Source organism: Vidua chalybeata, chromosome 1 (genome assembly GCF_026979565.1).
Source record: "Vidua chalybeata isolate OUT-0048 chromosome 1, bVidCha1 merged haplotype, whole genome shotgun sequence".
Taxonomy (NCBI): domain Eukaryota; kingdom Metazoa; phylum Chordata; class Aves; order Passeriformes; family Viduidae; genus Vidua; species Vidua chalybeata.
In genome coordinates this window covers 111,091,377-111,103,275 of record NC_071530.1, presented here as the reverse complement: position 1 = coordinate 111,103,275, position 11,899 = coordinate 111,091,377, and the positions used below count along the sequence as shown (strand labels likewise).

At 40.5% G+C, this 11,899-nt stretch overlaps 1 protein-coding gene across 4 annotated transcripts in view; it reads right to left on the bottom strand.

Moving 5' to 3' along the window:
* Positions 1-658: 658 nt before the first annotated feature.
* The window catches only part of MAPRE2 (microtubule associated protein RP/EB family member 2), a 97,712-nt gene continuing 86,471 nt past the window's right edge, over positions 659-11,899 (bottom strand). For all 4 annotated transcript variants that reach the window (XM_053938245.1, XM_053938232.1, XM_053938238.1 and 1 more), the window contains 2 exons: positions 7,763-7,921; positions 659-2,788 (listed from right to left, as the gene is read on the bottom strand). In XM_053938245.1, coding sequence (XP_053794220.1) covers positions 2,717-2,788; positions 7,763-7,921 — 231 coding nt within the window. In that variant the 3' untranslated portion in view covers positions 659-2,716. The remainder of the gene's footprint in view (positions 2,789-7,762; positions 7,922-11,899) is intronic.

The following is an 11,899-nucleotide window of genomic DNA, read 5'->3' as shown; positions in this document are numbered from 1 at the left end:
ACTTATCTATTTATAATTAACAATACATATGTTTACATTCCTTTCAGTTTACATTTAATATATAACCAAAGCTTTATGGTGTGCTATTTAGTAAAGGTAATTACAAATGCATATTAAAACCATAACAGAAGAATGGGTTACTCACAGGGGATGGGGGAGAAGGACAACTCTTTCCCCTTTCAGAACACTGCTCTCCCCTCAGCACAGCCACATTTCTGGTGCCCCTAAAGAATTGCACTGCCCTGGCTCCCTACATCAGTCACTCCCCCCTTGATACAAGCAGTGAGAGGGCTAAGGTCCTCAGACCAGAAACAGGATGCAAGGAATTTTCAGGAAACGAAGTTCAGCTTTTAAATTTTTTTTTTCCATATGTGCTTCAAAAGAGAGAAAAGAAGAGAGGCACAACAGCCTGGCTATGAACTGTCTGGGGAGCTCAGCAACCCCAACCATTTGCACCTTCAGAAAAATGTTTTCCCTTGAAGTGCTCTCCATGTACCTGCTCAAGTAGTGGCAGAAGGATGAACTCCAGTAAGCAGAGACGTGCTGATGAAATTAAGTTTATAGCCTGATCCCAAACTCCTTGCCCCATTCAGAGATCCCATAAAGGTTAAAGGACATTCTGGAGTCTGGAAAAAAATTAGTAACTGCTCTTCAACAGTATTATGAAGAACTACTGTTTATTACAATGACAATTGTAATAAGTACATATGTTCTAATAAACACAAATACAACAAAAATGACAATTCCCCCATTTGTGGTGATTCTTGGAAATAGTTATTTTGGAAAAAACACTATTTTATAAACCAGACCTTATTTGTAACCAATTGAAACGGGAGAGGAAAGCGCTGGCCTGCAGGTTGCAGTACTTTGATTTTATCACTGGGTAGGATGTGAGGTCAATACTGGGTGCAGGGCCGGAAAAACTTCAGCCTGCAGGGTCCAGAAACTCTTCTGCTGTGCAGGGGGAGGATCAAGGAACTGGAAATACCTGTTCTGGTGCTCAGCAGCATTTTATATATTGTTGGTGGTGTAATACAACAGCAGGGTTCTCACATTTAACTAAGAGCCACTTAGCTGCAGAAGATTGATTAGGAATGGAAAACTGCATGTGCATGTGTGTGTGCCTGAGGGCTGATATATTGGAAACCTTTCTATGGAAGTATAATCTGGGGACCTAACGCTTTAGAAGCCTATGAGCACCTAAAATGATTTAGCTGTTCAATAGGCTGTGGAGTTTTTCAGTGAATTCCAATTGGGATGGGACTTCCACATACCTGCTAAATCAGCACAACAAACCAGAACTCAGAAAATGAAGTGAGTGAATACCAGGCATTAAATAACCAGAGAGACTACAATGTGCAGTGGTAGGAGAGGAACAAGGAATGCTTTTTATACTTCATACCTCTCTTTACAAAATACCATCATTTAGAAAAGGGCCATGGGACCACACTGGAAGGGAATACTCCCACTGCAGACATCTCCAGTGCACACGTGGTTCTGCACCACACTGGCTTTGAAGGAGGAAGGTCAGCCAAGAGCAGAACCAGTTCAGTGCCCTCAGTCAGATGGTCCCCTTCTGATGTGTGCCCTGTCTCCAAGAGGACTCCTCACTGCTTCTCCATGCTTTAGAAGCAGCCTTAAACTTGTGAAGTGTCCACCATCCACCTACAGGGGAGTTTGGGGTACGGTTCAGGGCCGGTGCTGTTGCTGTTTTCCCCCATACTTTGCACTAGTGACAAAATTTCTGTCTTCTAGACTTGTATGGCTGGGGCAGTGGAAAGGGGAAAGAAAGTGGAAAGAAATGGCTGGCCTACTTTCTCCTTTTCTGAGAAGTAGGAAGCCAAGGATGATGGTACAGACTGTGTCCTGCAGCTACACTTGTGTCAAGGAGATTTCTCTCCTCCCTCAGTACTGAGCTCTGCGGAGGTAGAGGTGCAGCTGGAGGTTGGGACTGGATTCCTCAGAAAGGAAGAAAAGCTGGGAAATGTCTATTGACTAGTTAGGAAACTGGGAGGGTTTTCAAAAAGCGTAAGTGGATGTCTGCTCCTCCAGAAATCAGCCAAAAAACACACCATGCAGCTTTCTAACAGAGGGGTTTAAATCTCCCAGTGAAACAGATGCTCTGCCTTCCATTTGTGAAGGCAGGAAAGGAATAAATGTGAGCAACACAAGCGTTTTCCTCCACAACACAACCTCATCATTATGGCTTGAGTATGACATCCACTGTATCCCTTTATTTTGACTGTTTGGCCAAATTGATGCCCCAAGGCAGATGTACTAGAAAATGCAAAAGCACCACAAAGTGAGAGACACAGCTAGTGGTACAGAACTCCTTGCCACACAAAATGCCAATATAAATATGTTAGAACAAGTTACAAGTGTATCATACTTAAGACGAAAAAGAAAAAAAAATAAATATATATATTTTTAAAGATCAGAACAAATCTCAAGCAGCCAAGTGGTGACGTTGCAGTGATGTATAGTAGGTGATGTAGCCCTACAACCTCTTGGGAAGATACACTGAAAGAAGACGCCTGCAAATGCATCTTGGCAAAGTATTGGTACAGAATGCAGTGGTTGGCTGGCACTCACTATTGTACATAAATGTTAATGGCAGACTGGGAGTGAACTGATTTCAAGTTTGAGGCCGCACATGTTCCATTCTCCAGAAGAAAGTTCTCACACAAAACGAAAATTGTCAGAGATGCTGCGTGAGTCAGTACTCATCCTGCTGCTGGGGCTGTTCATGGACTTGCTCTTCACCTTCATGCTCATCTGTGTGGCTCTCCTGTAGGGAGAAAAAGATCCCAAAACACTCTTCAGCAGAAAGCATTCCTCATGTAATCTTACCCCATGGTGCTCACTTTAGCATAAAACTTAACAATTTTCATGCAAGGAAGTACAAAATGAGCTGTTGCCTGAGGAAAGCAAGTATTACATTAAAATGTACTTTCTTTACTTCTAATTGAGGCATATGCAGTACTGAATAATTAGATAGTGGTATGCCATCCTGATGTCCTCCCATTTTCAGCTTGTCCAAGGTTTTCTGAACCTGTCCACCATAGTTTTCACACAATCTTCTCTCAAGGTTTAGATCACTAAATGGACAAGACACTTTTACTATCACCTGCCTGAAAAATTCAACACAGCCTCCTTTTTGAGGTCAGGCATATTACTTTCCCAAAATAATACACCCATGCCAACTCCCATAGACTTGCAAACACATTTTCTTGGGGAGGCTGGGGCAAAGAACCCCATATTCACTGACTTACAGAGCTACTGTAAAAAGCACTAATTACTAAGTAATCACTAATTACTAAGTAATCACTTCCCATTGTTTTTATGCTCAGCATTATCCAAAGCTGTCTCTCTGAATATACATTCCCACTGGAAGATGAATCCCTAACACAAGGAAAGGCTGTATCCTCACTGCAGGTGACACCAGTTCTGAACAACTTTCAAATTACAGGCAACAGGCCTACTATCCTGAGTTGACCTCAATGTTATCTGAGCTCAAAAAGTCTGGCTGACTTTTAGAGCATCCCTTCTGGACTGCCATTAAGCACAGCTGCATTTACAGCTTTCCTCTCAAGTGCTTTCCATCTTTCCACAGCACAGTTCACTGAAGAGATCCTTCTCGTGTATGCTCTGCCCTGCATTAGTACTGCTCTGCTGTAGGCAGCTCCAAAGGAAAACACTTTTCCAGGACACTGAGCTGCCATTCAAAATCCAGCATCCCCAGTGGGCTACCTCTGCAGAACTCGCCTGGCTTCCTAACTTTTGTTAGATGCAAGTGGGTTGAACAACAAACTTTAACAAATTGCTACTGCTAAGTTTTCAAATATGACGCAAAAATCAAAAGAAAAGGAAGGCCATCATGTTAGTCTCCCCACAACAGTCCAGAGCAGCTTATGAAAGCAACTAATTCCCTTCTGGCATTAAATATTTATCTAAAGAGCTAAAGTGGAATAAGGTTCCTAACATTTGCTGATACAATGGGAAGAGTCATCCATTTACCACATACAGAAACAGCCCAATTTCAATTGAAAGCAAGCTTTCTATCACTCAGGTGCCATTTTCAGGTAGAAGTCATACATCAGTCAGGGCAGCTGAAGTTAAGCACCTTTTGGCCCTTTGGGGGAAATGATGCCCTTATTACATACAGTAGATACATCATGTCAAAACAGCTTTGTCAGCAGTACCTAAAAACTGCAGCTCCTGTGATGGGCTGCAAAGGTTCAGGATGTGCAGAGAACAGGAGGTTCACAGGGAGGAGCTGACAGCTGGGAGAACATGACCCTGCCCTGCAGGGTGAGAAAACTGAAGCTTCTTTAGCTGCAGTGAGTGATGTTGCCTTAACCCCATCTGTCCTGACCCTCCTTCTGTGCTGAGGTGACCTGCTCTGGAATGCACATGCTCCACAGGCCCTGTGTGTGATGACTTGATGGGATGCACTGTTAGAAAGCCCACTTGTGCAGACTTTCTGGGTCATGTATGTGCTTTCCTCTCATCCATACAATAGGAAAAGCCTCTAAACACAGGGAGTGGAATCTACTCCACAGCTCTGAAGAGGAGTGGTGGCCCCTATTTTGCCAGGTTTCTTTTTAATGGAAATAGTGAATCTTATGATGTAACCACCTTAGAAGTTGTTCTGAGACTTGGGACATGTTTTTGAGTATGTACAGCTTGTATAAATACATGAGTCCAATTACTTTGAGACTGTGGAATCTCATTGAACAGCATCCCCTAATAAGGAAAGTAGTGGAAGATCTATTTAGAGCATTTACTTCTGGCTTGAGCCACATGACCATGGTCATCTCTGTCTCCCATGTTGAGAGATGGTCTCTTTTGACCCTTAGACCCATCTGCTTCAAACTATTCAGATGTGCCTGCAGACTGAAGACTTAAGACTATGAAAGTGTTGGGGAAGGTGGGGGCCTTTTCCAAAAGTAGCAGCAGATATAGAAGCTGCTAGAGCAGAAAGTTACCAAACCAGCTGCATTTTGAGCAATTGCTCTGGGAAACTGAGCAAAGCAACTGAGATACCCAACCCAGCTTCTACATGAACTGAACCACAACAGCCTGTGCAGGAAAGCAAAAGCTCTTCTACGTGACCAAGTGCTTTACACACTGAGAGCTCGAAAAGTAGGCGCCTTGTCTCTCCACCACTCAAATGTAGCCTTCGAGCACTGTTCTCTGGCAACTTTGATATTTTTGATGAAGGAGTAGGATTACAAATGACCAATTCATAATTAAAAAGTACAAAGGTCTACAGACTGATCAGACATGACAGTAGAAGATATGCTATTCCTCTTGCTTAAGCAGAGACATAATGATAAAGTTTAAGCAGAATCATAACAGGGAAAAGAAAAGGAAGGCTCTAAAGAGAAGGAACCAACTGGATTGATATTTGTGCTGCTCAAGCTCAAAAATCAAGCAAAAAAAGTAAATATAAAAGGAAAAAGAAAAAAAGGAAAAAGAAAAAAGAAAAAAGAAAAAAGAAAAAAAAAAAAAGAAAAAAAGAAAAAAGAAAAAAAAGAAAAAAGAAAAAAAGAAATAAATAAAGCTTGTTCAGTCTTAAAAAATTAGTTCTTACTGAGTTAAACAAAACAGAAGTTTAGGAGGTGACATGACTGAAACTACACTATTAACTGAAATTCTGAGAAAAATAATTACCTCATTCCCTACCCCAAGACATGAACCTGATCAAAATCTCTTCAATGCAATACTACAATATTCAAACATCTGGAGAATGATTATTTGAGGGACTGAACTCTATACTTGCATTTTGAATCATTCTGTACACAATTCACCTAACAGCCTCTTGGCTTGACTAGGAAAGCCAAACTGCTATTACCAAGGGACTAACCTGCAAAATACTGCAAGATAAGGAATTTAACTTGGGACAAATTCATTACAAAGGGAGAGAGAAAAAAAAAAAACCCAGATCTGAAGGGCAAAGCAGGGCAATAAGAGAGTGAAGTCCAAAACCAAAAAGTAGGCAGGATCTGAACCAGCACTAAACTACAGTCTTTGGTTTAGTGCTAAGGCATTTGGGTCACCTCAGCAAGTCACTCCTCAGCAAGGTTAAGCTGTGGAGATCAAATCTCCCACGGAAAGGAGCAAAAAAAATGGTGTGAGGAATGGCCTCTGTATTCCTCTCTGGAGGAGCAGTGCTCTCCTGCTGCAGTGACACACCCAGTCTCCAACAGTAACCACATTTTAGATGAAAGCACAGTTGTATGTAGCTCACATGCAGGCATGGATGATGATTTCAACAGAGAAAGGACTGGGGGGAAGAAGCAGATAAAAAACACTGGGAAACAGACTGAAGTAGAACATTTTGTAATGTGTTCTGCCAGTAAGGAAAACTGCAGAAGGAAAAGCAACAAATGCATTCCTTGGTGGGGAACCACTCTGCTATTTAAGCCAACAGACAGATAGATGTGGTAGGGGTATGGGGTGAAGAGGGATTTTTCTGGCTTTGCTTTATAAATAAATCACTGCTCTTGAATCCAGAAGACATTTTCTCTGACCACTATATATATGTAACACTTTTACCCTGTTATCACATGCCTGGCAAATTTGTCTTATTGTTTATTCCTATGAAAATAATGGTTTCCTCCTCCTTTTCCTCTCTAGCACTCACTCTGCACTGCTGAACAAATCCTCTTTCCCTTGTCACTTCTCATCTGAGCAGTGGCACCTGTTAGCTTCAAACTTGTTCTCTTGCACCTGACTTTCAAACATTTAGGCCCTACATTAGCCTCTTTTAGAAAAAGTATGTTGAATTAGTAGCTCCTTCAGCACTAGTTTTGATATTAAACTAAGTCAGCTGACTGCTGCTGCAACAGCTTTCTGGGAGCAGATGTAAGAACAACCTATGGGACCACAGTGCTGCCAAGGGATTAAGTTGACGCTTGTACACTCTGGAGCCAAAGCCTTCCTCCGCTGGTGTCTGAAGGGTCAATTGTCAGTACAATCCATACAGGGATTTGGTTAACATGAATGGGAGTAGTTCAGCTAAATCTCCACTGAATCATTATCCCTGAATGTCTCTGAGGAATTTAACCAGCACCCTTTGCAGCTTCTTGCTTTGTTCAGTGTCTACACCATTAAATCTAAGATGCAATGAGATTCTTGCTTAATCTTGCAGACAATGCACTTCTGAAATTTTGCTAATAGAGGATTATTTGATTTGCACAAGGAAGAATTCTGCCTATAGCAACAGGATAAAAAATGTTAAAGAGCATTATCTTTGTAGATATAATTATGTATTTGGCAACCTGCACCATACATCTTCCAAAACTGCTGCATGGGCCAGAGAAGGCTCACAGCTGTAGACAGCGAACAGCACCTCTGCCAAAATTTTTGTGATTTTCAACACATTAAAGAACATGAGTAAAAGACTTCATGCACATAGGGGGAGATGAAAAAAACAAAACTAAGGCTCAGAACCATATGAAGTCAATTTAAAATTGTGACACCGACCCTCCCCTTTTAGATAAAGCTCAGCAAACCCAAAATACAAAACCTACACTGAAGCAGTGAAAAGCAACAAACCTGAATCCTCCCCTCAAGCTAAAAAGTCTGTTGTTTGCAATTGTAAATGCAAACCTCCTTTTGAGGGAGGAGTCACAGGAATCCTAGCTGCTACAGTTCTGCAGTTCTAAATATGGGATATGACCCAATACTACACCAATAAAATTTTACGCAATTAAGCTTTTTTTGTTAAAATAAAAACCATTTAGCTTCAACTTACGTGTTCATCTGAAGCATAAAGGACTTCCATTAGCCGATTGACAAGGTCATTATTCTCTCCCCCATGCTCTTGGCAGAGAAGTTCAATCTCCCTTAATTTGCCAAAGTAGAAATCCCTTTCCTTCTCCACGCCTTCAAGTGCAAGTTTTAATGAATGTACCTGCATATAAACCAAGACATGATGCATCAGTTTTGAGGTGCACTACAGACAAAAGAACACAATCTAAAATTTTGTAAGCAGAGCAATCTTAAATACATATTTCATTTCATAGCTTGAAATGAAGTTCAGTTTTCTTTCTGCAGTGCTAAACCAAACCTTACTCCACAGAGATTCAGGCTCCACCACTACTCTCCCTGCAGATGTCTTAACCTTGATCCTTAAAGGTCAATTTTCTCAGCACTCTTTAAAAACTGAAGCTCAAAGCAGCAGTGCAGAAATCAGGGCTACCTAAGCCATGTCTCCTAACAGGGCTGCCAGAAATGTCATGTAGTGGTAACTCATAAAACCTGCAGCTCAGTACTTGCATTATTTTGCCTGGACAAATGTGTAGTTGTTGGGAAACCTACAATATCTCCTTGCCTAAAAATACATTTAACTAGCAGAGGACAGAAATAGTCCTAAAATGTACTAAAATGTAATTTAGTTAGGAAATTAAAAGGTCCTCTAGTTAAAAATATGCTATTGCTATGCTGGTTTTCCACCTCTACTGTTCTGCCTCCTCACTTACCACATTTTACAAAACTCTTTTTCATCACTCTGCTGCCATGACTGGGTGCACCATGAGCTGCTGCCATGACTGGGTGCACCATGAGCTACCTGCTCTGACTGATGTGCTGTTTCTACCAACAAATTCTCTCAAATGCCAAGTGTTTTTCTCCTTGCAACCTTGTTCACAAGAGTCTTCAAGCTACACTGTCAGCCTCAATTTCACCTCTAGGACTGCTGCAAATAATTCATGGGCAATGTAGCTGTTAATGATTAGGTTTTGTATAAATCACAACAGATGCAGCAATATATTTTTATACATATATATCTTAAAAAGGAAGGTTTTGTGGGAGCATAACATATAAACTTCTATCTAATGGGGTATATGTAATCAGGATAACATCTAAGTGGCTCGGAAATGCAGAGAATAGCAGCGTAAAAACCAACAGAAATAATCACAGATAAAGCTTTCTACAGTAAACACACTGACCACAATCACATCCAACTACAGCCAAATTAACATTCACATTTTAAAGCCTGCAATTATACAAATGATTTTCTAAATAAAACATGCTAAATGAATTAAATCATATCAGACTACATTTCAGTGAACTGATACGATTTAATAGAAACTTCTGTGTTGCCAGTCCTACTGCAAGTTAATTTATTTTCTTCACTAGTAAAAATACCAGCAGAGTTCAAACAATGCTTTGATAGCCTACTAAATCCTTTCAGTTTGTTTTTCCATGACTGTTTAGCTAGGGATGCCTTCTTCTGACCTTTGCATTCTCAAAGGCACCAAGCAGCAGAACTGACCTGTTATCAGAGCAGGATCTCAGGTCATCTAATTTATGCACTAATTCATTTCTGACCAGCTGTCTAAGTGTGACACTCAAGTCTTCCTTGACAGTTTGAATCCATTATGGATATAACGACCAGTCATCTTAAAATTAACTATTTTTTTTAGAGAAGTAGGAATAGCAAAATGAAACAAGATTCTACAATATTCTGGTCTATAGATGAAGACCTCATACTTAGGATGTGCCTTTCTGGAACTGCCATAGCATATTGCTTGAGAGCAACGCCTGAATGCAGCCAGAATAAGAATGTAACTGCTTCCAGATCTCTTGCTCTGTGCTTGCTAGAGCTTGGGAAAATAATGAACTTCAGCTGAAAAACTGGCAGCTAACAGCTGAGACTATCTCCCCTTCTGACCTATTTACTGTGAAGACATTCTCCTGTTTTTATTCTCTCACATTCATGCTGTTTAAAGAAACAAAATCCTTAAACTATATAAACATATGCACGGACTTAATTAACTACTGTATATAGTAAACATTGTTATAACCAAACTAGATATGCTTTCCTTCAGTTCCAGCTACCTGTCTGTGCCACGTGAATCCATATTTCTTCAGATACTTTGCACATCTGCATCCTACTTTTTCCTTCCATAAGCGTGCCAAAAGGCTGACACTTGAGGAACAGCTCACATCACCTCCCATGCTCTATTTCTGGACCAAAGGTACTCCTCTGCAACCCAGTTAATGGTGCAAAGGCAGCAGTTCCTACTGACTGGTCTTGTCTCCAGTGGCACTTAGTGGTACATGAATACTCACAGGGCTGCAGAGCCAGGCTGCAGATTAGGCCCAGCTGTAGACAAAAAGCCACAATGATGCTGTTTGCAGAAACTACATGTGTATCAGCACACAGATAATAGTTCCTGGGACCATTCTCCATAAATGAAAGTCTCTTCTCTGTATGCAATAGTCCCTGGTTTGTGTTGTCACTTCAGCTGCACTCAGACACACTTTGGGAGAGAGTCATTTCAGTGCTATGGGTAATCAAGTTCCAGTGCAGAGTGACAATCCTTGGAATTTAATTTTGGAGTTTAATTTACTGGCACAGTTTGAAGACGATTTTAAGAGAAACTTTGAGATTGTAGGGAGCCATTAACTGGCAAATGTTAGGGACAATTATTAAAAATTGGTAAATATTATTAAATAATTGGTAAAAAATATTAAAAATATGGTAAAACAAAGTGTACAGACATCCCCACTAATTAAACTTTTCTGCTACATATTGCATGGAAGTTCAGATGTTTCCATCTCCCTCAGCTGCTATCCATGAAAAGAATGAAAAAACTATTAGAGCCACATAGGACTCTGATATCCAAGACACAATTCAGCACTTATAATCAACACAGAAACACGGTAACGGTGACTGCTGCCTTCATCTCCACAACTGCTGCAGAGCAGTAAAAAACAGGCAATTTGGCTCTTGCAGCATATTCACACTGGGGGTCAGGAAAACCTGGCTCAGAGCTGCTTGCATCATAGCTTTTTTGGCTCATGTAATATGGCCATGGTTTACAAGTATCCATTAGTGGGAAATGAGATACCAAATGCTGTCAGCATTAAGAAAAACCATTCTAGCTAGATGATGTCTCTTAAAAACTAGCTATTAAGGAATCAGTTTTTCATATCCTCAAAATTTCTTCTTCTCTTCTGTGATGGGGGAAATCATCAGTTTTGCTTCAGGGTTATTTGTATGTAAAGCTTAAGGTTTTCACACATGGAACGTGCTAGGAATATGTTAGCAGTGGATATGATAGTGACTGTCTGTTTCAGTAAAGATCAAATGTTTCTATGTTGCTCAGATGCCAAACAAGTCTTCCTCCTGAAGGAAACACATTCTGACTTCTGAGTACAAATGTTGTGGTTTAAGTTGCATTAAGCTGACACTTGAACTCTGCTTGACATTGATTAAAAAAAAGGATTCCATGAAAAAATATATACATCCATTCCTTGTGCAACATTTAAAAACTTTTCTGTTACAGCAACAATCTAGAGCCCATTTGGGAAGCTGGTGGACCCTGTTGTGCTCTCTGCTGTTCAGAACAATACCCTGAATCTACAGAATGCCATGTCTGGGATGCAGCTATCCATCCACCACCTTTCAGTGTACGACTCATCAAAAACATGCAAACCGTGCCCCAGCAAACTGAAATCATTGCTGTTCAGGTCAATGAAAGTCTGAAATTGAAATGCCCTTAACTGCAGAAAATTATACTTGATCCAGAATAATGACTGCTTCCTGAATGCAGCTGTCAGGAACCCTAAAATATGAGTTTTTTCCTTTCCATTTTCCCTCACCAAGGACAAATACAGGGATCAGGCCTCATATAGTGGCATTTACACCATTCTGACAGCACAGTCTTTAGCCAGATGCAGGTATTTATTCTTGTCCAAAGCAGACACTCCTGTAGTTCAGAAATGAGAGAATGGTGTAAAGCTCCAGAGCATAAACAAAAACGAAGCCCTTACATTCCTAACATTACAGAAATTCTGAACCTTTCAAATTATATCACAAAACATTATTTATAACTAAGTATTCTCAGAAAGGTAGATCACTTTTTCAAATGAAAATGGTGTG